The sequence below is a fragment of the Myodes glareolus genome, chromosome 27, assembly GCF_982192425.1.
Source record: "Myodes glareolus chromosome 27, mMyoGla1.1, whole genome shotgun sequence".
In the NCBI taxonomy this organism is placed as follows: Eukaryota; Metazoa; Chordata; class Mammalia; order Rodentia; family Cricetidae; genus Myodes; species Myodes glareolus.
Genome location: NC_142052.1, coordinates 39169290 through 39194721, shown reverse-complemented (window position 1 = coordinate 39194721; position 25432 = coordinate 39169290). Strand labels below are relative to the sequence as shown.

General features: G+C 45.6%; 1 protein-coding gene and 2 long non-coding RNA genes across 4 annotated transcripts in view; 1 reads left to right on the top strand and 2 right to left on the bottom strand.

Moving 5' to 3' along the window:
- The window catches only part of Dnah7 (dynein axonemal heavy chain 7), a 209756-nt gene that overhangs the window by 126378 nt on the left and 57946 nt on the right, over positions 1-25432 (top strand). The window contains exons 44-49 of one of the 2 annotated variants that reach the window (XM_087902283.1): positions 389-735; positions 2723-2903; positions 5585-5770; positions 7428-7591; positions 13813-13967; positions 19086-19276. In XM_087902283.1, coding sequence (XP_087758409.1) covers positions 389-735; positions 2723-2903; positions 5585-5770; positions 7428-7591; positions 13813-13967; positions 19086-19276 — 1224 coding nt within the window. The remainder of the gene's footprint in view (positions 1-388; positions 736-2722; positions 2904-5584; positions 5771-7427; positions 7592-13812; positions 13968-19085; positions 19277-25432) is intronic. The other variant, XM_087902284.1, reaches the window with a different exon arrangement.
- Positions 695-13958, bottom strand: LOC148117696 (uncharacterized). The gene is made up of 4 exons (XR_015736812.1): positions 13728-13958; positions 13239-13312; positions 8059-8236; positions 695-811 (listed from the first exon to the last, which is right to left on the bottom strand). It is a non-coding gene; the product is annotated as an uncharacterized LOC148117696 (long non-coding RNA).
- On the bottom strand, positions 24243-25304 carry LOC146889391 (uncharacterized). Its single transcript, XR_015000085.2, has 2 exons — positions 25237-25304; positions 24243-24965 (listed from the first exon to the last, which is right to left on the bottom strand). It is a non-coding gene; the product is annotated as an uncharacterized LOC146889391 (long non-coding RNA).

The following is a 25432-nucleotide window of genomic DNA, read 5'->3' as shown; positions in this document are numbered from 1 at the left end:
GGAACAAAGCTGCCAGCGTCACCGCTACTTTGTTTTAGAAATTTATTCTTGCTGTTTTTAAAGATTTATTTATTTTTGTTAGTTCTTCAAGAATTCCATACACTGTATTTGATCATATCCACCCCTCTCTCAACCCTTCCCAGTCTCGTCCCCGATCCCCATCATGGCAGCTCTTTCCAGAGCTCTCTGCCTCTCTCCGCTATAATTCCTCCCAATGAACCTGTGTCCAAATCCTTGCCACGGTTCTCCCATTGTCGCCATTTCTACCCAACACCGAAAACAGGTTTCTGTGTACCTTAAGGCTTAGTTTGAAAGTATGAATTTGTGACTACAATGAACACACGAGCGGACATTTACTTCATGGATAATTGGAGCGTTGCTTTTCCAGGATATCACCGTGGTGAAGTCCATGAAGAGCCCCCCTGCTGGTGTCAAGCTTGTCATGGAGGCCATCTGCATATTGAAAGGCATCAAAGCCGATAAGATCCCCGACCCAACCGGCTCGGGGAAGAAAATTGAGGATTTCTGGGGCCCCGCCAAGAGACTTCTTGGTGACATAAGGTTCCTGCAGTCGCTGCATGAATACGACAAGGACAATATCCCTCCGGCGTATATGAATATCATAAGGAAAAGTTACATTCCCAACCCAGACTTTGTCCCGGAGAAGATTCGGAACGCTTCAACAGCTGCCGAGGGCCTGTGCAAGTGGGTCATAGCGATGGACTCGTACGACAAGTGAGTGCTGGACCAAGACCTCGCGGCTGTGTCGGGTTGGCCTGTCTGGTCACAGGGACAGTAGGAAATCAGACACCTGTGGGAAAGAAAAGGTTATCAAGACACATATGTCTGAGTCGCTCTTTTCATTCTTGCTAGAACCCAGATCACAGCGATTAGAAAGAATGTATAGTCTAATGATTTTTAAAGTTTTGAGACTTAAGGCTACTCTTGACTAAAAAATATCCCGAAAGTTTTCCCAAACTTCTGTTGACTTACCACGTTAGAAAATTTAATTGAAGAATTTATAAACATCTATTAATTCATTTAAAAATCGCAAAATTATGGCATGGTAACTAAAGCAAATTGTTTTATATCTTATACATGTAAGTTTTATTTAAAGCAAGGAAAAAGATGGGGTGGCTGAATGGGAGAGCACTTGCCTAGCTTGTCCAAGGGCACGGATCTAGTCCCAGCTTCAGGGGCACAGATAGTAGGGCTGGAGAGACCACTCAGCCTGTAGCATGCTTGTCTTACCCCTGGAAGAGAAACCAAGTGCGGTGGAACTTTCTTGGAGTCTCAGCACTGCGCAGGCAGTGGCAGGTGGATCTTTGACCTCTGGATCTTGCCGGCCAGCCATCTTAGCCTACTTTTCAAGTTCCTGGACAGCCCAAGAGACTGTTCCTGAGGAATGACACTAGAGGTTTTCCTCTGGTCTCCACATGCAAGTCCATACATGTGTGCCTGCACCCGCACACACATAAATGCCTGGGCACATACCTATGCACACATACTATATGTGCACATGTATGCACACATGCTATATGTATACACATGGAAGCGGGAATTAGGAAGTTTGTACATACCTTGAAGTCTTCTCAATGTGTGTTTTGTGTGTGTGTGTGTGTCTGGAACATATGTATGTGTTTGCATGGGTGTACATGTGTGTGCATGTGGAGGCCAGAGGTCATCTTCTGCTGCAGGCATTCTGTGAATGTAAATATATATATGTATGTATGTATCATATATATACACATATATGTATGTGTAAAACACACACACACATATATATATGTACAACATATGTCTCAGATCAACCACTGTCCTCTCAGCTTAAGCCCCCTGCTGCTGAAGCTTCCTGTAGATCTGTATCCAGCACAGTTCTCTGTGGCACCCGCTGTAGCAGGGTATTGCCAGGCTCTGTGGCTTGTGATTTCTTTTTCCTATTTCTTGTCTTTAATAAGCTGGAGTGACTCGGTCTCAAACCATAGGCGCCCTCTTGCAGGGTGATGTGTAGGTATTGCGCACCGAGACACGAAGAGCAATGTGTTGATTGCTTGCCCAGGGCTGGCCTGCCATGTGGAAGGAGTCCCTACCACCCCAACTCCCCACTCTGAACTTAAGCCCTGGGAAACTGTAGATCTGAGGTGGCCAGAAAGGCCAGTTTGTTGTGCTGAGCGCTGCCAGGCCCTCGTGGTTGGGGCTCCCTTTCTTTTCTCTGCATTATCTGCTTCTCCACGATTTGTAACTGCTCTGTTGGATTTTGGTACGTGTTTACTGTTTTTGTTTGTTTCAATTCAGGGCCCACTAAGAGCCCTTACTGGCCTCGAACTGCCTGTCAGCAGGCTGGCCTCCAATTTCTAGTAACCCTCCTGCCTTTGTCTCCCGTGTGGCACATACTGGACCAACTTCTTCCTATCTTCTCTTTCTGGATTCCCAGTGCTCTCTCCTCTCCTCTCCTCCCCTCCCCTCCCCTTCCCTCTTTGTTGCCTGGACCTTTCCCAGTCACGAGTCACTCAGAGGCAGCCCCTAATCTGCCTTCTTACACCTCAAGTCGTAATGATCATTTCTTACACTTTGTATCCGATTTGATTCCGAGAGAAAATCTGGAATGTAGAAATCGGTGTGCGTTCTGTGTAAAGAATGGTTCTGAGTCTTTGTAAAGAGCATTAGAAAGTTCCCTGTACTGTTCAGAGGAATCTAATTTCCCAACTTTATTGTTTCGTAGAGTGGCAAAAATTGTAGCTCCCAAAAAGATAAAACTGGCTGCGGCTGAAGGGAAGCTGAAAATCGCTATGGACGGTCTCAGGAAGAAGCAGGCCGCCCTGCGCGAGGTCCAGGACGAGCTGGCCAAGCTTCAGGACACGCTTGAGCTCAACAAGCAGAAGAAGGCTGACCTGGAAAACCAGGTGTGTGCTGGCCGTCATGTGGCGGCCCAGGACTCGCCAGTCCTGTGACCCGAAGCCGGATGTCTGGCTTGTCTGCATACTTTTCACAGTGACACACGGGGTTTCTCTGTGTAGCCCCGTCTGCCCTGGAACTCACTCTATAGACCAAGCTGGCCTTGAACTCAGAGATCTGCTTGCCTGTGCCTTGCGAGTGCTGGGATTATAGGCGTGGGCCCCTTCCTTCTTCTCTAAAATCTGCCCTGTAATCTGTATCTGAACACAGACAGGACGTGGTGTCGGTCTTTCAGACATAACCTGTTACTGGGCATGATTACATTTTCTTTAAGTAAGGTAATGTAAGGGAGAGTGTATAGCTGCTCACTGGAAACATTGTTCGGCTCGGCGGTGCCTTTGAGATTTTCAGGTTTGTATAATTTAAAAATGTTGGAAAGATTTAAAATGAACACATGCCTAAGTTTATAGTAAATGTCTGTTCGGGGAGGAAGAAGTCATGGGGAAAAGGAAGTCGCCGGAATGTTTTCTTTAGGGTTTTCTGATGGCAGCGTGGTTATATTCTGTGATCGGCTTCATTGGGAAACTGAGAGACTACAGGTTAAAGCAGGAAAGAGGAGTAAGAAAGGCTTAATTTGGGGAGCATCAAAATTATGCCCCATTACAAACCTTGGCTTTTTCATGTCTATCTGTAGGTGAACCGATATTTTGTATCTTTTGATTTTAAATAATGGTTATCAGTATCGGAAAATGCATAAGACAAGTTCTTACTCTGAAGTCACATAAATGTCTCTCTAACTGATCATCGAGTTCTCCATTATAAAATTTCACAGTCTGAATCCCAAAATCAACTTTACTTATCTTCTTTTATGAATAATGATATTTGCCTTTCTGGGTCTGGACTACTTCATTCAATGTAATCTTTTCTAGGTCCATCCATTTACCTGCAAATTTCATGATCTCATTTTTCTTTACATCCGAGTAGTCTCCGTTGTGTATATACACCACATTTTCATTATTAACTTTCCTGTTGAAGGACATTTAGATTGCTTCCATTCCCCGACTATTGTCAATAGGGCAGCAATGAACACGGCCCTGCACGTGGCCCTGAGAGACAAGTGCCCTGTGTTCCCTCATCTGTTTCCTAGCTCTGAGGCCTCCCGTGCAAGTGTCACTGCTCCCCTTATCAAGAAGCTCCTCTTTACAGCAGTGGAGACTCTCACAGAAACCGCGATTGGACGCAATGCAGAGAGAAACCAATGGGGGCCCAGCCACAGTGGCTACTTTACACTGTAACTCCTACATCAGTGGCTACTTCTACACTGTAACCCCTGAGTCAGTGTCTCCTAGGAACGGTTGCATAAACAAGGCTGGGCCAATGGCAAGACCAGTAGACATGCTAACGGGGGTGGGGGGGGGTTATGAGGCCCCTCTCCTAGACAGAGACCTGCAAGCAGAGAAGGGGAGAATTAGCCTCGCCCAGGGATGAGCCCCCTGATCGGTTGTCAAATTCAGAGGGATCAGCCTTGAAACCATGTACACACCAGTAAGAAAAAGTGGACTCATCAAGTTATGTGTACACACACACGCATGCGCACACACACACACACACACACACGTAATAATAATTAAGAAAAGGAGGCTATCGGTCTGAGAGGAGCTAGAGGGAAGTGATGCAATTCTACTCGAGACAGGGTTTCTCTGTAGCTTTGGCGCCTGTCCTAGAACAAGCTCTTGTAGATCAGGCTGGCCTCAAACTCACGGAGATCCGCCTGCCTCTGCCTTTCAAATGCTGGGATTAAAGGTGTGTGCCACCCCCACCCGGCTCTATTAAAATATCTTGAACAAGTAAAATAAATGTGTTGATTTCATTTGGAAAAGAAGAATGAAACTTGAAAATTAAACTGCAGTGATTCAGTCCGAGCGCCCTGTTGGAACGTTAATCAGATGCAGGATTGAGGGCTGCTCCCCAGATCCACCGCCTTGAGAAACACCTGCCGCTTCCCCTTTCTATTGCATTGTTTAATTGTGTAACATAAACTTGGGCTGATTGTTGTCTGGAGAGAGCAGGCGCTTAGCTATTGACTGGTGCTCCCTCCAAGGCTTAACTACCAGTGTCTGCGAGGACGGCGCCATTCGACACCTTGAACGATTGTGCTTTGTAAATAAGTATAAATTGCTAAAACTTTCAACCTCTCAAAGTGGCCTTAAACCAACTCTGTGAGCCGAGGAGAAACATTTATAAAATATTTAAAGCACAGTACTCATGCTGGACCCCTGGCCCTTGTGCACGCTGTACAAATGCTAGCCTGCTTCATTCTGAGGCCTCCCCCATTTTTGTTAGATCACTTTAAGGTATCTGTATTTGCAGGAGACTGCTCTCTATTAATCTCAGTCTCCCGTGTTGAAGTTCATTTCCTTAGAGTTAGCCTGTACTATTATATACTGAATACTCTGTAGGAATTCCCAGAACTTTGTTGAAGTTATTTCCTTGTCTTAAAACACGAGGCATCATGAACTTTCCGTATCGCAGCGAGATGCGTTACGCTTTTCTTTTTAAAAGTGCTTTTTTGGAACTTCGGGCTAGTCTGTAATTGGGAGAAACTATCTCCTGAGTTTGGAACGCTGCAGAATTTTCAGCTTGTTTTATTTGCCCGTGTTGATAAAAAGCTCCCCTTTGCTTTTTTGAGGTTGATCTGTGCAGCAAAAAGCTGGAGCGAGCCGAGCAGCTGATTGGAGGCCTGGGCGGCGAGAAAACTCGCTGGAGCAACTCGGCCCTGGAGCTCGGGCAGCTGTACATCAACCTGACAGGGGACATCCTCATCTCCTCGGGGGTTGTCGCCTACCTGGGGGCCTTTACGTCCAACTACAGACAGGTGAGGGGTGCCCTTGTGCCTCTCCCTCGCTCCCCGCCCCTCCACTACACCAGCTTCTGGTTGGTTTGCTTGTTATTGCTGTTGTGGGGTAGATGGGGGGGGTATTTTTTCAGTCTTTGTTTTACCTTAACTTTTGGTTAACGCAAAAAAAAAGCGAATTTAAATTATTTGTCATTACCTATTTTAGATACCATATAAATCGCTTCATAGCCAAAACATGCTATATGAAACATTGTTTTAAAACCTAAAGGTTCTAGTGATGGAATTTTTATTCCTAAGTGGATGTATGACTTGGATGTATGAGTGTGTGCCAGTGTGCACACCCCTTCGAGGGGATGCATGCGTGTCTCCCCACCTACTCTTCATGGGTCCTAATAAGTCATTCTAAAACCGTGTCAGAGATTGAAACATTATGGGGCAGAGACGAGACCACCTTCACCGAGGGCCTTATTGATTGTTTCCCTGGTGTGCTTGAGTATTGGGTCCACAGGGCTTCACTGAGGGCTTCCTCCTAAGCAGAACTGATCCTTCCTGCCTCTATTACCATTCCTTTGTTTATTGAATTTTCAGAACATGCTATTTTAAAATCCTCACATGGAGAATCTAGGAATAGCCTTTTCACTTCAGAGGCCTCTGTACTTCCTTTTTAAGGTCACAGAGGCACCGTGACCTTCAGCTCTCCAGCTTGGCCAGTCTGTCTGTGCCTTGTTTGGATGAGCTCCCAGGGTGCTGTGGCTGGCTTCTATGCAGCTCAGTTGGCTAATGTTTAACGTAACTCTCTGGATAGTGATGGATTAGTTTACTTGCCGGTTTTAGACGTGGAAGTTTATAAAGCTTGGGGCATTCCCCCAGAGCTATCAAGATACTCAGCAAGAGGCTGGGAAGAAGAACCGGGCCACTTGACTCTCCCCTCCCTCAGCTTGGGACAGTGGAAAGATTAGCAGGCACTCACACCCATCGCTGTCAGTTGAAAGCGTACTCCTGGAACCTGTCCTGGAGCCAATTCTTGTCTACTGGCTGGCCTCGACCTCACAGAGATCTGCCTGCCTCTGCCTCCCGAGGACTGGGATTAAAGGCGTGCGCCGCCACCACCCGACACTTGAGTACTTTCTTAATTATAATTTTGAGAAATGGTTGATACCTGTCTTAGTTAGGGTTTCTATTGCTGTGAAGAGACAGCATGATCATGGCAACTCTTGTCAAGGAAAACATTTAATTGGGGCTGGCTAACAGCTTCAGAGGTCTGGTCTATTATCGTCATGGTGGGAAGCATGGAGGCACACATGGTGCTGGAGAAGGAGCTGAGAGTCCTACATGTTGATCCACAGGCAGCAGGAAGTGAACTGTGTCCCACACTGGGTGTAATTTGAGCATATGAGACCTTAGAGCCCACCCCAACAGTGACACACTTCCTTCATCAATGGCAAACCTACTCCCAAAAAGGCCACACATCCCCATAGGCCAAGCATTCAAACACATGAGTCTCTGGGAGCCACACCTATTCAAATCATCACGGTACACAAATCATTTCTGTATATCACAAACAACGGCAGTTGGTTTTCTCAGTAAATAAAGAGCTATTGAGGAGTTCAGATATGATTCCTTTGGCAACTGTCCACCAACTCAAGTCTTATCTTTTTCTGTGAATACTTTAAAGAACCAAACCAAGGAGTGGTCGGAATCGTGTAAAGGAAGAAACATTCCCTGCTCAGACGACTACTCTCTCATGGGTACTCTTGGGGAAGCTGTGACAATTCGAGCTTGGAATATCGCTGGATTACCCTCTGACTCGTTTTCCATCGATAACGGGATCATTATAATGTAAGAAAAAAAATCTTTTCTCACAAACGATCTTTAATATCTAATTAGTAGATATATTTATTTGCAAGCCTTTTAGCAATTTTATCTAGTAAATGTCCACAGTATTGAAATGTTTGCTAAGTAACTGTATGAAATATGAACCATCTTTCTGTTAATATAATAAAAGGGCAGAGTTTTTATTCCCATAGAACACAAGTCCTCTTCTAAAAAGTTAATAGATACACAGTGGCGGGCATTTGATGCCAATCGGTCTCATTGTTCCAAAATCTGTCCCTGTCCCTGTTGTGGGGAAAGTCTGACTCATGGCTCATTCTGTGGGCTGAGCAGAGCTTTCAGATAGTAACCACCCTCCACAGAATCCTGGTGGTGACAAGACACAGAGATGGGGCCAGGGGACGCTAGGTGTCCAGGCGCACCCTCTTCTCCAGGTCACACGCGTCAACCTGCCCCAGTGTGAGAACAGATACCTGTTTTGTTTCCAGGTTGACAGCCTTGTCTTCTGACCTGGCCAAGTGTTTGGAGTGTAGGAGTGTGAGGAGCAGCTCCGGGGGTTCTTAGCATCAGGAGGAGGCGGCTGGGCTCTGCCATCAGTAGGAAGCGTTCAGCTCTGCGCTGCAGGACCCTTTGATTCGATTCCTTTGTTTACTGCAGAAACAGAAAAATAAACAGGAATGAGAGTAGAGTTCAAGTATAAATGGTGGGAGCCTTGCTATAAAATCTCGGAACGGAGATAACCGATAGGTGTGATGGACAGGTTTCCTCCACTTTCTGCTGTGTGGTACTTGTGAAAATGACCATCTGAAGTAAAGCTCTCATCCCCACTCACTGGGTTATCCCAACATGGATGCCTTGTGGCTATTGTTCCCGCTCAAAAAACACGCCTCTCTTCTGACATTGTTTCTAGCTGATTGCCTCCTGAAGAACCATACTTTTATTTCAATCATGCTTTTATTTATTTATAAAAGTCTTATTACTTTTAATTTTTAATCTATGGCCCTTTGTTCTTCCTACCAAAAGACGCCGAATCCCGTCTCGTTCCTAACCTGCCATCACACTTGGGTCTTGTCATATTTCAATTCATGTTTCATACTCAACTGTCGGTTAATATTTCTTACTTTTAAGATTTTCCAACTTCAACGGCCAGTTTTCTAGATAACACACACCTGTATAATCTCTCTCTCCCCACTCCTCACTAACGATGGCCAAACACACTGACAAAGGAATAGATAATGAGCAATACTGTCTTCTTCCCAGTGAAGGTATTGCCATAAAACACTTCGATTTATTATTCATTTATAGAAAAATCGAAGGGCCATCGTCCACTGAGAGCTTTCAGGACAGATGTTGAAGGCATCATTTTAAAGCATTGGACATACATCTTGTTTACTTGCACAATGCTGCCTTCTGTTTCCCAAAGATGCTTGCTAGGTGATGGTGATCCCTAATGCTGGGCACTTACTGATTACCTAATCCCATGTTGAGTGCTTAATACATATTACTTCAGCTGAGTACGACATTGATCCTTTAGGAAACCTCGAAGAATCTATAAAATCTGGACAAGTTAGAATATAATTAACTTTGGGGGCTATGAACACTTAAAAGTCCTTGACTTTCAAAAGTCAATGATGGGTGAGTGTAATTGGATTGTATCTGGACACTTCTTGAATAAAGGTGAGTATTATTTAACTGCTTGGTAAATATACCAAGCACATAGGTAACCTAATTGTTTTGAGAGGCAGACTTTGATTTTTCTGTAGGAGAGAGGCATATTTATTTCAGTAGCTATAATCACTGAGAATGCCCACTCTTTCTCGATCATATTTACGCGTTTGTGTGTGTTTGGAGATGAAAACAGCAGAACCCTCTGGAAGGTACCTCTCTTAGCTGACCTGGACCAGCAGGTCATTCTTCAGTGACAAGGTCCTAAAGGGGAAGGTGGCCAGGGGATGAGAAGGTGGAGTGGAGAGAGAAGTTTGGGATCAGGCGAGCTTGCACAAGCTGCTCATTCAAGCACCTTTGTTAGGAAACACAGCATCTTATTGGGGCGATGTCAGCAAAGGCATCATCCAGCGGTGTGAAGTCAGCTGCTAGCTGATGGAACAGGTTGCCCAAAGGCAGCACCAGTATCCAGTGCAGCACACAGACCTGGCACACAGTGACCCCTTGGGGTTGGGAAGAGCTGGGATTTTCCCCCAAGGTCCTTGCTCCAGGTCATTACTGGCCCTGCCAAGTTAAGTTCCTTTTAGACAAGGAACTAAGGAAGTTCCTACCTAAGACCTCAAGGAAGGCCCTAGACCAGCCTAGCCCTCAGCAGTTAAATATTCAAGTCCTGGTCCTTCTGGGCCTGCTGCTGTGGAGGTGAATTATCATGAAAAGAAATCTGCAGTTTTCAAAAACCCCTAAGAGCATTAAGGAAGAATTCTCTTTCCACAGCCACTAAAGAACAAACTGTCCACGTTGGAAGCAGGAACTGCTAGCAGATGCCGGTTCCATTCGCAAACAACTGATTTTAAACATTTATAAATTCAAAAATGTTTGAGGGCTGAATGGGATAGCTCAGCAGGTACTGGCTAGCTGTTGAGGTTGACAACCCAAGGACCTGCAAGGCTGAATGAGAAAACAGGTTGTTCTTTGACCTCCACCAACACAAACACAGTACAAATGAATAAATAAACATCTACTTATTCTTTTCCCCATCAATTTCGTCTCTGTATCTTTGTTGAAAATGTACTGTCCCTATACATGTGGGTCTGCTGCTGGATTCTCTAGGCCGGCCCTGATTCAGAACTGGATCATCTTGATTCTGGAAACTTTGGGTAGCCTTGAGTCAGGTGATGTCTTACATTTTTTTGTTCTTTTTTAAGGAATCATTTTGTCTAGTTGTAAACTCAATATAAATTCTAGAGTAAAATGTAAATATCTAAAAAAATATCCTCTTGAAATTTTATTGGCACTACATTGATATTCTTGTTAACACTGATAGGCTGACTAGTCTTCTAACTGATGAGTGTACTAATCTCTCCACCTTCAAGTATTTTGCTATTTTTTTAATGTATGCATAGTATTTAATTTTTGTTTGCTCTTCTAAATGGTATTGATATTTGTTTGGCTGTTAGCTGCTCATATTAGGAATTCCTGTACTCTAGAAAAGAATATTTGCATACTGACTTTGTATCCTGCAACTTTAAGAACGCATCTGGTCTCTCATGTTGGCTTTTTAGGGTTTTGTCTATAGGCAATCATGCTGTCTGCACATAGTGACACGTTCATTCCTTTCTAATCTGTGTACCCTTCGCCTTTTCTCCCTTGGCTTATTTGCACTGTCAATGGCTCCCACTGTGATGCTGCAAAGGGCTAATTAAATTGAACGCTGTTGGCCACGCGGGCTAAGGGGATGCAAGCACCTGAGCATCTCCAGGTCAATCCAGCTGCAGGCGGCTTTACTGCTGCTGTATTGATTTCACTGGATGAAAGGCAATCTCTGCTTGTCTGTGTGCTGTCTAGCTCTGTGTTGACTTGGCACAAGCCAGAGTCATCAGAGAGGAAGGAACCTCAGCTGGGAAGCGCCCTCCACGAGATCTAGTTGTAAGCATTTTCTCGATTAGTGCAGCCTGACCGCAGTTGGAGACACCGGTACCCGCGGGACGAGGTTCAAGAACAGCGGCAGACAGGGAGTCAAGCAAGCCGGAGCCTAGGAGACAACTATGTGGGCTGCATAGGGTGGAGGCTGTCCTCACTACTGTGTAGTGGGGCGCAGGGGCACAGCCAAGTCTTCGAGCCAGGACAGAACAAAAGAGAGAGGGGAAAGAAATCCCTCCATTTTGCTTCTTGGCTGCCTGAGCGGGAATAGCTCCTCTGGCCCGTAGTCCTCAGCTCGGCCTTTACCTTGCTCCTGGGGCCTTCAGACTCGCAGGGAGTTGTGTCCGCCCCGTTCTTGGTCCGCAGATCCTAACGGGCCAACTGCAGTATTCATGAGAGCCAGTTCCTTAGAGTAAATAAATGCGTAACTAAACCTGTCAGTCTGCTTTATCTAATGGGGCATCCGATGCACACACAAACCCCTCGCTGATGGTAATAACGCTTGTTTCAATATTTACACACAATTTCGGACACACTGGCACTTCATGATTGTCTCTTCATTTCCAAAATTCCGAGTTTTCCTCTATCACTTCCTGTCAAGGTAAAGTCCTTTAGCGTTTGCTGGTGAGGAGCAAACGTGAACTTCTGTATTTCACCTGTACTCCTCCAGGACGGCTTTGCCACATGGAGACTGCTGGGTTGGAAATCGTGTTCTGTTGGGTTGTTTGGTGTGGTGGCAAGGACAGAACCTGGGGCCTGGAATTCGCTAAGCGCCCCCGACTCAACTCCCGCCTCAGACCTTCTGTGGTTATTCCATCACTTTTACTTGGGGGGCAGGGTCTCCCTGAGTTATCCAGGCCCGATCTTACTCAGTGGTCCAGGTAGACCCTGACCTTGTCATCCTGACTTTGCCTCCTGAGTGGTTATGATTATGGGGCTGTGTCACCAGGTCTGGCCATTAAGTTCTTTCCTCTTGGCACTTTACAGGTAGCCCACTGTGTTGCAGTTTCTTAAACAACAACAGCAACAACAACAAAAACTTAGCCATCGTAATAATCGACATACATAATATCCTTCAAAATCGTGTCCTTATGTGTTTGGGTTCCAGCAGGGTAGTTAGGATGTGTCTGGAAAGGTTTTTGGTTTTTTTCCTCCTTTGGGTTTATGCCAGTTTGTGAGCTTTAGTGTTTCATGGCCTAGGGGAGGGTTCAGCTTTAGCGTTTTCAAATATGTTTTCTGCGCTGGTCGCTCCCTCTTGTCCACCAGGGACCCGGGGCTGTAGAACCGCTGAATCTTGCGGTGTTGTCTGACAAATGTCCCAGGCACTGTTTGTCCTGTCTGCTGTCCAGCTTCGCCCGTTTTGTGTTCAGCTTTGTCCTGTCTGGAGATGCACGGAGAGGTCCCCCCCCCTTTAACTATTGAACCCACAGTAGAATTTTTATTTCAGACATCGCTTTTCAATTCGAAAATTTCTCTTTCATTTGTTTTTATCTTTTATACCTCAATGATGAAATGTCTTTTCTCTATTTGCTATATTATACTCACCTGCCTCCCTAAGGATAATTTATTACCTGCTCTGAAGTTGGTTTTATTTCCTCTTGTTTCAGGGTCTTTCGTTTCCTTGAGAAGCAAGCACATTCTGGTTCCTTGCATAATTAGTAACTTTTTCTAGAACTTTTGAATGTGAGCTCCTGTGTCCCGGTGAAATCCTCTGGGCAAGACTGAGTTTGGTTTTGATAACCGGACGAGTCAGTTAATAACTGTCTTCTAGTTTTGATACTTTTCCACGTCGGTCCAGACAGGAAAGGCTGTGACATGCTATGTGGGGCTTCCTCGGGTCACACTATCCAGAGACTGGTCTGGGGCTTAGATTTATGTCCTAGTTCTAAGTTTTTGTTCGAACAAGTAAGCAGCAAACAGAACGCAGCATCAGCACCTGCCACTGCCCAGCACCCCCCCCCCCCGCCGGCCCCTTCCCTCCACCCCACTCCTCCCCACCTTGCTTGCCCCACCCGCTTCACACACACCCCTGCCCCATCCCCTTCTCTACGTTGAGGATACACGGTACCGTGGGCTGATCTTGTTCAGTATCAGAAGTCCTTTCCTCTGATTTTGAAATGCCGTTCACTGAACCAGTGTTTTCTATAGAGATAACCATGTAGAAAATTTAAATTTTTGAATGATTTAATTTCTATATTATTTGCCAGATACCATTGCTATTTTAAATTATTGTTATTAAATATAATTCTATTAAAATACATGAAATAAAAAAATAGGAATCGGCATGTACCCTTCCCTCAGAGGACTACATAATCTATTCGGGTGATGTGGTTGAGAAACTATAGAACTGCCGTTTCACTGTAGCATATTTTGCAAGGGCAGCAAATACTTTGATTTTAATTTATTTGAGTTATGAATCATAAGCATATGATTTCAGATTTAGAGGCTGTAGTATCTCCAAAGGAGTGAAAGGATTTGTGTTAACTTTGTGAAACGGCCTCTGTAGTTTTTCTGGCAGGGCGCCTGCTTCAAGGAAAGAAAGGAAGATATTACTAACGAAGGATAAACTTGCGGTCCTGTGGAACCCGCTGTGCAGAAACTTGTTAAGGCCTGAACCCGATTCTCTCTCTCCGCCCCTCCAGGAACGCGAGGAGGTGGCCCCTGATGATAGACCCTCAAGGCCAGGCCAATAAGTGGATCAAGAACATGGAGAAAACCAACAGCCTCCAGCTCATTAAGCTCAGCGACCCTGACTACGTCAGGACGCTGGAGAACTGCATCCAGTTCGGCACGCCTGGTACGTACGTACGTCGCTGAATCGCAAGCGCATGCGTGGAGATGCCTGGACCGGGCACGGTCTGCGCACAAACATTTGTCAGGCTTGCTATATTAAATGATGACTTTGCTGGCCTCATTATTTACTGATAATCAAATGAGAATGTGAGGACCACCCCCCAGACAATTAACCCCTGGAAGGCAAGGAGGTTTCCTTTGTTACGGAGTACATTTGTGACGCCGCCTCTAATTTAGATGTTTCAATTGTTGTCTGCCATTTGCTTATCTTCAGTTTTCATTGTTAATCTTTGGCAGCTAAAAAGCCCGTTTAATATTAATAATTCCAGTCCTATTTTAATGCAACAGTAGCTCCCCTTTCTGTTCCTTCTTGAATTATGATGGGGAAAGCGAGCGGGTTTTGCACACCTCACTAGTATCTGACATTCACGATGGGGAGATTAGAGAGATGATGGGATTGCTTTTAATCAAGGTCTTACGCAGCGTCATACTTAGCAACACGAAGCCCAGCATGCTTGTGATCTGAGCTAGCTGGGGTCCTGCTTCAAATCGGGGTAACTTATCAAATTTAGCCAAATAAGGACAAGTACTTCTGAAGCTATAGCACATACAACTCGAGGAGAAGTTGGTTCATCAGGTCCCTCTTGCTGTGAGAGCTGTATAGCCCTAAGAGTCATAATAGGCATGCTAACCACCCGATAACGTCCATGTTTCCATGTTAATAATCTGCTTGCTTTCAAACTTTAATTATACTTTTTGGATTTTCGTATAAGCATGAAAGAAAAAGAATCTAAATCTATTTATAAGGCCTTGTATCTATGGAATGGAGCACAGACATGCTCACCCACATGGTCTTTCATTCAGTTGCTATCCTTGCATTTTAAAATATTTTAAATTGACAAATAAAATTGTACACATTTATAATGTACCGTGTAATGTTTATATACACACATTCTGTCAAATCATGGAAAACATACTTATATCCTCAAACATTTATCATTTCCATATGGGAAAAAATTCAAATTCCTTTCTCATTTTTTAGAAAAGTGTACAATACTTTATCTATAGTTACCCTGCTGTGAAATAGAGTAACTTGTATCTATGGTATTGTATGTGACGTAGGAGCTACACAAAAAGAGGCCAGAATCTCTGCTCTCACATAAATTGCTTGTGTGATGTCAGAACCATTCATGCATTACTGTAATAAAAACAAAAGGCAAGCATCTCTCATGTAAGGACCAGTGACCACGGTGGGTAGGCTTTTTGGTTCTGCCTCTGCTATTACCTTGGTTTCTCCACCTGCACGTCAGCTCTGTAGCGTGAGGGAGACATCACTGACTTACTGTTTATCGTAGAGTTAGTCTCTGGTGATGGCGGCCACTCGGTCCCTAGGCTTTCGTTGGCGGTGTAGCTCATGTCGGTGTGCTGAGCATCACACCTGGGGCTTTGAAAGGCTCAGGCCGTGCTGTGCTGTGCTGGCTTTGAGCATGTGATCAGTGGCTTATTTGTAACGTCTTGAAAGGTAATAAGAAAGCCACAGGTGACGCCTCTGTGAATTCAGGAAGATCAGGGAGGATTTCTAGAAGGGATCATCACCTTAAATTCTTTAAGCAGTGAAAATGACTTAATGTGAATGTTGAAATGTGTGGTATGATAAAAGGCAAAGTGATGGGGTTTCTACCATCTGTTTGGCATTCTAGACAGTTCTCTGATCTCAGCCATCTATTTTGATGTTTAATTCCGTTAATTATAGAGCAGAACAGGTAACAGAGGTGAACTCTCCTAATTTAAAATTCTGCATCCTAATCATGGGAGAGAAAGCTACTTTGGGTGTCTTGAGCAACGCTACATCCATGAGCTGCAATAGGAGAGAACAGAGACCCTAAGGTCGCGGTGCGTGGGGGCGGGAGGTGGGCAGATTGCACAAATGCTTAGAGATGTTTCTTGTATACAGGGCACTGGGATTTAGATGTGTTTGTTACTCCTAGTTTCAGCCACAAACCCCATCTCAGTTTCTTAAGAAGTCAGATAAGCGTTAGAGAAAGCTCAGTGGTTTAGCCAGAAGTACATGCCCACGAAGAACTTTTCTGCCTCTGGCTAACTTTTTTTAAACACACCTTCTAATATTAAACATCAGAAAGAAGTGAAAAGTTTCAGTTCTCCTAGAAAGGTGGTAAGCTCTGTCTATTTATACTTAACTGTCAAGTCAAAAAGTTTGAAAACCTAAGTGGTTGAAGCTCTTTCCATTGGAGCAGTTATCTATAGAAACTGGCCTGCTCGGGGTCCCTTGTTCTTCACAGGCAGCCTGGGTGGCGAGGAAAAGGGCTTTGCCAACTTTACCCACCAACCTCCACGTCAACGAGAGCCACGTACCTCTCTTCTTCTTCTTCTTTTTATAACTGAGGTTTTTTTTTTTTAATCTTCTTTGGAGAAAAATAAAAAAGATTCTGCTATTTAAAAAGTTTTACAGCCAGTGCTCTTGAAAGTCAAGGTACACCAGCGCCTGTATTTACTGTCTCAACCAATAAACTATATATAGTGTGTTAACCATGTAAACATTGCTAATAGAGTATATATAGTATGTTAACCGTTGCCGAGAAAGAACTCCATCGACATAGACAGTCTGTTGAAACTGCATCCTCTCTGGGCCTCCCTGATTTTCCTATCTCGAGTGCCAGCATTTCCTTGCCATTCCTCTTTGGGTCAAGGTTTCCAAATGACTGTGTAGTTTTTTGCTTATTTATTCATCCCACTGATAGACATTTATTTGGTCATAGCCATGGACGAAGCATTGCGGGGGGTGGGGGTGGGGGGGGCACTGTAAATCGGGATGAATGAGACAGACCGGGTCTCTGCTTGCATGCAGAGGCAGACAGAGGTGCTGGTGGAGAGAAGTGGAAGGAGGAGCACACGGGACCGGAAGCCCTTCAGATAATGTGGCACCATTTTCCTGTCTCCTGACTCCTCTTCTCTCTGTCTTTCAAACTCTATCTTTTCAGGTGCAATGTAAATACATTGCCGGCCGGGAAGTCCTCCCTGAGGCATCTGTGTGAAAAGCTTGGCCCCCCGGGCTGTGGCGCTGTCGAGAACATAACTCACCAATGATTAATTAATCCATGGGAGAGTTTATCGCTTAATGAGCTACTCAGAGAAGGGGGCTAGCAGTGGGAAGTAGGTGGCGTGTCTTTGAAGAGTGCATTTTTTTGTTTTGTTTTGTTTTGTTTTGACCCCTTCCTGACCCTCCCTCTCTACTGTCTGGTTGCCACGAGGCACGCAGCTTTCCAGTGCCAAATGCTCCTGCCATGGACTCATAGGAAAATGTGGACTTGGCAATGGTCATCCTCAAGGGATGCCCTTAAATGATGCCCCTTTCTTTCTGATGGCTCGAATATGGATAGGTATTGAAATACACTGGCCAGGGATATCGAAGCTGCAGGTGGGGAAAAGAAAACTGCCAGAGTCTAAAGAGAACGAGGATTCCTCATGACTCAGAGATGCTGTCCCTCCATCTGTCTAGGGACTGTTTGAGTTTCCCTTGACATGAGCAAGGGTCCCCTGTTGTTGACATTGTTATTATAAGGGCTTCTGGCCAGGCCAAACCTAATTGTAAATAACACTTGTTATTTACAGTCAACGAAGCTGCTGAAATACCTGCCCTGAGTGTCAAGTGTAATTGGACTTTGTACCTATCAGTAAAAACAGCTGCGGTGCCAAGGATGGGCGGAACTGGCTTTTCTCAGCTGCCTCTCCTTGTTTACATCGCTAAGTTGTGATGCTGACAGCCCCTGCTTCTTAAGTTGTGGGGAACTACAATGACAGCAGCTGCCCAGCCCCTGTTCCTACTGTAACACTGTGTACCCAGGTCTGTCAGCCACCCAGAAAGGGCCCCTTGCAGCCCTGACATCTCTAGAAAAGTAGCTTGCAATGTGACTTAAAGTGTCCCCAAAAAGTCAGCTGTGAATTGGGCTTCTAGAACTAGCATGATCAGAATCAGGAACAGGCTTTTAGTGAAAACAGCATTCACTGTGGGAAGGTCTAACCTAGACCATGGAAAATTAGCACAGTCATTCATCATGATATATTCATTTTATTTAACAATGAAAATAAATAATCTTTGCTGGCCAAGATCCAAGAGTGGAGGGGACTGGTGGGGAGGTAATTGTAGAAATTCCTCCAGCCAGGCCCGACCAGGAAGGAAGGATATGCCTGCAAGTTCAGTGCAAGTGTCTGTCAGTCTGTCCGTCCTGAGGCTTCTCTTTCCAGCCCGGATTACCCTCGTCCCTTCAAGGGACACTGACAAGGCTCCTGGATTAGAGACAGACTGTACCAGCAGCTGAAGCAGCATCATATAAGCCTTTAACTTAGCTAAAGCATCTAACACTGTCAGGGACCTTTTGTCTCTGGATCCTTTCTAGAACGGCATCAGAAGACAATATTCTGAAATGCTTCATTTTACTTACGGTGCGCCTTATATCTTAGAATAGAAAAGTATTCAAATAGAACATCAAAAGCAGCAGTGAAAGAATGGTAATAGGTTTGCTGGTTTTAATAGGACAGAATTAAATCATGCAAAATAATTAGGACAGAAATTGGTATTTGTTTCATCTCAAGTATGTGCAGAAAAATTGATAGAAAAATATTTTTCAGCTAATTATGTCATATGAAGTTTTGCATCAATATGTCAACCTAAGCTATTTAATGGAGGAGAGAAAGATAAAGAAAATCAGATCAGAATTTGTTGCCCGATTTCTTTATAATGTCCTGTATTTTCCACATGTTCTATAATATAGATGAGCTATTTTATAATAAAAGGCCAGTAGACACTGAAATAGCTACAGAAATGCCTTTTCCCTGTCACCGTGCCTAGTGAGTCCCAGGCCGGGTGGAGCCCATCAGCCAGGCGTGTAGGAGGGCGGAGGTGGGCGGTCATGGGGACCCTCTCGCTGGTCCTTCCCACTGGCAGGCAGTGTTTTTATGACATCATTTCTCTGTACTCTTAGAAGATCCGAGAGTAACTTTTTAGGCAGCTAGGAACAGGGCCGTCTGGAGAGCTGAAGCGAATCGAGCATTGAACGTTCACAGTCAGTATTTTAAGAATGACGGACTGTTTTTCCGCCTCCAGTGTTGCTGGAAAATGTGGGCGAAGAACTGGACCCGATTCTGGAGCCGCTCCTGCTGAAGCAGACCTTCAAGCAGGGCGGGAGCACGTGCATCCGGCTTGGCGACACCACGATTGAGTACGCTCCCGACTTCCGCTTCTACATCACCACCAAGCTGAGAAACCCGCATTACCTCCCTGAGACGTCGGTGAAGGCCAGTACCCTAAATTAGCGTTTCCACGCCCCGTGTCTCCCGATCCCCGACCATCCTTTCCTCCCCAGCCATAAGAGGACGTTTGGAATTTGCCCTTCTGTCCGCTTCCGAAATTACGAGAGTAATCTCCAGATGTTGCTTTGTGGGTGCCTGAGAGTACCAAAGCATGGAGTCTTCTGCGTACTGCGATGGGACCATCGGAATCCAATTTGCCCAATCATCGGCAGAGTTTCACTGCCAAAAGCAGGTGTCCTTCTTTGTGCTAATTGTTGGCGCTGAGGATTAGAAGCAGGACTCTATCCTTTGTTCAGGCTGAGGATGCTGCTGCTATCTGATTTTACAGAATTATTGAGAGGAATTATTTTTGACGAGTGTTCTTTTAAAATCCTGACAGTTCTTGTAAAGGGTGAAATTGAAGTGTTATTCAAGGACCACAATGACCGCAATATTGCTCTGAGACCGGGCTCCTGGGGCTTAGGGTCTTCACCCAGCTCAGCTTTTCTCTCCCTTATTCTCATTTCTGGTGGCACAGTCATTCTCCAGGGGTTCATGCTCTGCTCCCAGCACTGTGTACAGAATGAGTGTAACACATGGGTCAGAAGTGGTGGTGATGGCATAGCGCCTCCTAGAGGCCCAAAGTACGCACGTAGACCGCGCGTTCTGGAGCCAAGAGGCCTAGAGGAGATGGATGTCTCTCTCTCTCTCTCTCTCTCTCTCTCTCTCTCTCTCTCTCTCTCTCTCTCTCTGTGTGTGTGTGTGTGAGAGAGAGAGAGAGAGAGAGAGAGAGAACTCAGCTTGACTTTGCAAACGTAATGAACATACTGTGGCTACTGTTTTTAATCAACTAAACACACTGTTCTCGGAGCAGTTAAAATCCCTAGGATCCCCTTACATGTTAGGAAAGAGACTAGCACCGTAGGAGTGTGGATTTGAACTGCTGCTCTATGACAGGCTTGGACAGCTTGTTTAATGTCCCCATGCATCAGTCCCATTTGTAAATGATCACAATAAAAGTTGCTATGTCACCGAGCGACCTGAAAACTAAATCAGTTAGCCCCATAAACGCTCACAATGAGGCCTAGCGGACAGAGTTTATGTGCGCGCAAAACGTTAGCGTGACTATTTAACTTTTCAATATAAGGAGAAAAGAATAAAACACGAGGAAATAAAATCCCAAGGCTGTGTTAAGAAAAAAATGAATGAACACTACGAACAAAACCCTTTTTATTTCCCAGTAAGGCAGCCGGCAGTCTCACGTCCAGCGTGAACTGCTCTGGGTTGGATAATAACCGGTTACAACGAAGTGGAGCGGAGCTGCGGGGGGGGGGGGGGGGGACACACGGACACAATGATATGCGCGTAATTCAGTGTTGAAATCCCTACGATCCTCAGTGGGCTTTATTGCTCTATTATTTTAATTGCTGGGATTGATTAAGTGGGGATTAGGAAGCTTGGTGAGGCTGTGACTTGCTTTCATTCGCAAATCCCTCCCACGGTTTAGGCCTCCCAGGTACCTTTTGCTTTCCAAAGCGCCCAGGGGAGGGTGCCACGCCGCTATCATCCTTTTGAGTTGCAATGAAAATGAAATCACGATGCTGTGCTTGTAGGATTTTAAATGCTCTGTGAGCGTGTGGCTACATTTGCAAAATCTTGGGCTTAAAGATCTGACATTAATAGGCTAGAAATGAACAGGCGTGTGTCTGCGTGCAGCGAGAGAAAAGTTACAGCCGTGTGTGTTCCTAACACCGCTTCTGCGTGGAGAGGAGTACAGCCCACGTAGTTGGCCTCTCAAGCAGGATTAATCTGTTAATAGGATTAATTATGGTTTTTTCATGATAATTATCTCATCTAAACCTAAGATGGCATCCTTCTAACCTGAGCCTAGTGGTGTTGGAGGTTGAGCACTGAGAAAATGAGGGGCAGGAGCAAGTGCGGGTGTCTGGCTTTAGGTTGAGAAGTGAGTCACCTCTAGGGGCACCAGAGGACGCTCCTTTGCACCTGTGCCCTGGGGAGCAAATTTCGAGACAAAATCAAAATGCCGCATCCCTGCAGAGGGCCCCTGTACCATAGCCAGATGTCAGGACACTGTCCTGAACCGACAAAGACGAAACCGGAGCCATGGCATCTGGGACCACACTGCATGCCTGTGCGTGGGGGAGGGGAGACCTGTGAGTGTGGGCCGGGCGCCACTTTACAAGTCAGGCAGAGCCACCAAATCTTCCCTACAACCCAGAGGTTTGAGAACTGAATGCTACTAACCCTCACCGGAAGAGTAGCGGGCGGTGCCCTGGCGCCGCAGTCTGTACCCAGCTTAAATCCTGGGTTGAAGAGGGCTAACCGTCTGTTTCTGTGCCGGGACTCGGTGCAGCGGAGCCGAGTCTGCAAGCAGAAAGCAGCCGCCGCTCCTCTCCCCATTTCTTACCTACTACCTCTCCTCCACTTTCCTTCCTCCCCCTTTCTTCCTCCTCCTCTTCCTCCTCCTTATCTTTCTTCCTTTCCTTTTCCCCTTTATTCTTTACGGTTGAAAAAAAAATTCCATTATGCATATACGTCACCTTTTCCTGATGGACACCCCTGTTGCTGGACACCTAGGTTGGTTCCGTAATTTAGCTGTGTGCACGGGTCTGTGGGATAAGTTGATCAGGAGGCTTTTGGGTAAATACCCAGGGCTGCTATAGCCTGATCATGTGGAAGCTCTTTCTCTTGAGAAACCTCCATAACTGATTTTCACAGAGTCTGGATTTCATAATCCCCACCATTATCAGGGTTCCTTCCCCTGAGTCCTTATCCACATGGATTGTTTGTTTTTTCAATGGCTGTCATTGGACTCGAGTGGTAGGGCCTCTCAATATAGTTTTGATTTTGGTTTTCCTCTTACGGCTTAGGGAACGTAAACAACTTTTCATATGTTTGTTGGCCGTTTGTATTTCACTTTTTGGAATTGCCCGTTCAATTCATTAGGCCCATTTAATTGGTTGTGTGTTTTGTTTACTTGTTCCGTTTTGGGGGAGTAGAGGTTTTTATAAAGTCTAGCGATGAATCCTCTATCAGATGTATAATTGGCAATGATTTTTCTCCTATTCTACGGGTTACCTCTTCGCTCAGTCGACTGTTTCCTTTGACGTAGAGAATGTTTTGGATTTCATGAAGTCACGTGCATCAATTTTTGGTCTTATTTCCTGGCTTCTTATTGAGAAAGTCCTTGCCTCTGCCTGTAACTCGAAGCCTTTACCCTTCTTGTCCCCTGATGATGTCAGAGTTTTGGCTGTGACAGTAAAGTCTTGTGTTTGCACAGACTGGAAGGTAAGATCTAGTTAGGGCTTGCAGGTGGGCCCGGTTCTCTCAGCACCGCTTGTAATGGATGCTGTGTGTATTTGTGGGGTGTCTTTTGTGGTTGAAAATTCAGTATGGCTGCCTGGATCTCAATTCTATTCCGTTGACCTGCATGCCGGCTTTTATAATGTGCTTTTTTTCTAGTCCATGTAAGAGGCCTCTTGGAGTGTTAGAGCCTGGGTGTCTTAAAACCAAAATAATGCCACCTTACTATGCAAATTATCTCTCCAATAAGCTGAGTGTGTGCTTGACTGTGACACATTACACATTTGCTCACTGGGTTTCTCTTTCCTGCTAATTCTCTAGTACTAAAAAATCCTCATATTAAGACATGACAAAATAGCAATTTTTGCTGCAATGATCTAGGTAAGTTGCGATATGAAATATATTTCAATCTTTTGGGCAAAATGGTCAACACATAGCTGTGATATATTGCGTTGTGTTGTGTGTTGTCACCTGAGGTTAGATGGGTGGTTCCTAGTGAGAAATGGCTGCTGGCAGTTCCTGAAATCTTACAGCATTTTCAAGGCTAGAGAAATAATTTGTGACATTGTAAACAATAAGGAAAATGCTGGTTCTTGGCTCTGCATGATAGAAACTACTTCCCTTCTTTTGTTCTTTTTAAAAAGAATATGTTTTGATGGCCCAGGTGGCCTGCAAACCAGGCAGAAGCTGCCGCCGGAGCAGTACAGGGTCCCTGGGCGAGCGGCAGAGTCAGGCGGCTGGATACGGTGAACGGCAGAGTACATGGACATAAGGCTATACATAAAGCTAGACATTTATTACTTAAAAAGGGAGATATAGACAAACATAAAACAAAGACACACACACACACATACACACACACGCACACGCGCACGCACCCACCCACACACACACACACACACACACACACGCGCCGAGAGAGAGAGAGAGAGAGAGAGAGAGAGAGAGAGAGAGAGAGAGAGAGAGAGAGGGCGGCGGGGTGGGGGGGGGGTTCAAAGTGGCTAGGGTGGGCGTGGTTAGTTCTTAAAGTGATAGCAAAGAATAACACCTTCATTTATCGGTGGCCTGGAAATGGGCTCTAACCACATGCTCTCCACATTGGAACGAGGGAATTCCTGCTCTCAGCTCGCTCATGTGCCCGCCTTTCCCACTGCCTTCCTGTGCTGTTTCCTCTGCCTAGAGTCTTCCTCGGCCCTGGCTGTACATTCATATCATCTACCAAAGGCATGGGTCCACCTCAGACCAAGTCAGAAAGGCTCTGGAGATGGAAATTCAGACACTCCTCCTGGCTTCCCAATTCTGCAAGACGGCGGCAGCCAGCAGTGCTGACACTGCCCGGCCTATTCCATTGTCTGTTTGTCCCTAAGCTCTCTGCTCGCCGTTTCTGGAGTCATAGGTCAGCCTCCCTTTGTCACTGCAGCTTGGATTAGACACCTTTCCTTTATACCCTGAATATTTACCGCTTTTAGTTCCTTGTCCACCGGACGTCATTTGTGCTCTGCGTAGTCAGCTCTTAGGAAGAGTTTCTTGTGGTTCTGCTTCTTCCTCGGGATAGTTGTCACACTGGGCCGTGAGGGTGGGGAGAGCAGAAGTGGGGGACGGGGTTCGGAGAGCTGTGAGTACGACAGAGAAGGTCCCAAGAGATGTCTTCAGTGAACCAGCTCAGCTTTATTCCAGAGTCTAGGAAATACAGAGGATCAGGGAGCCTGGGGACAAACCCTAATTTGTGCTGAGTGGCACCTTCCTATCATAAGGCTTCGCCTGTGGCAGCAGTGCCCTACAGCAAAACTCATAGTCTAAGTCTGGGTTACCATGTGTGCAGCATGGGGAAGACATCTAGCAGGAAGAGTCACCCGAGAGATAAATCAGATGTCCAGGCTTAGAGGCAGCTTTCAGATACAGTCATTCCTGTAGGTTCGGGGGAATTCTCCAGGTAAGGGCAGGTAGAGAGCAGGAAGTCCTGCTGGGGAGTAGGGGGGCTCCCCATCTCGATAAACTTTGGAAGAAGCTGCCAAGCCATGGTAGACTGTGACCTCTGACCAGCAAGCCCTTATTGCCGTGAAGAGACACCGTGACAATAACAACTCTTATTATTATTAAAAGGACAACATTTAATTGGGGCTGGTTTATAGTTCAGAGGTTTGGTCCATTGCTGTCATGGCTAGCAGCATGGCGGCATGCAGGCAGACACGGTGCTGGAGAAGAAGCTGAGAGTTCTCCATCTTAATCTGGAGGGAACAGGAAGTGAACTGTGTCTCACACTGGGCGTAGTATGAGCATACATGAGACCTCAAAGTCTGCCTCCACAGTGACACACTTCCACGATCAAGGCCACATCTACTCCAACAACCACCACGAATAGTGCCACTCCCTATAGGCCAAGCATTCAAACACGTGAGTCTATGGGGGTGGAGGGGCACGCCCATTCAAACCACCTCCCCAAGTGAACAAAAAGACTATTGGTGCAAGGAGTAGCAAGTCGCTTGCTCGTCCCAGCCTCCCAGAACCAAAATAATCACACAGAAACTGTGTTCATTAAATACTGCTTGGTCAATTATCTCTAGCTTCTCATTGGTTAACTCTTACATCTTAATTTAACCCATTTCTATTAATCTGTGTATCACCACGAGGTCGTGTCCTACCAGCAAAGTTCCAGCACGACTGACTCTGGCGGCTCCATAGCGTCTCTGACTCCGCCCTTCTTTCTCCCAGCATTCAGTTCCTCCTCCCCCCCACCTAAGTTCTGCCCTATCAACAGGCCAAGGCAGTTTCTTTATTCATTAACCAAGAAAAGCAACACACAGACAGAAGGACCTCCCACACCAGACTGTCTGCTTT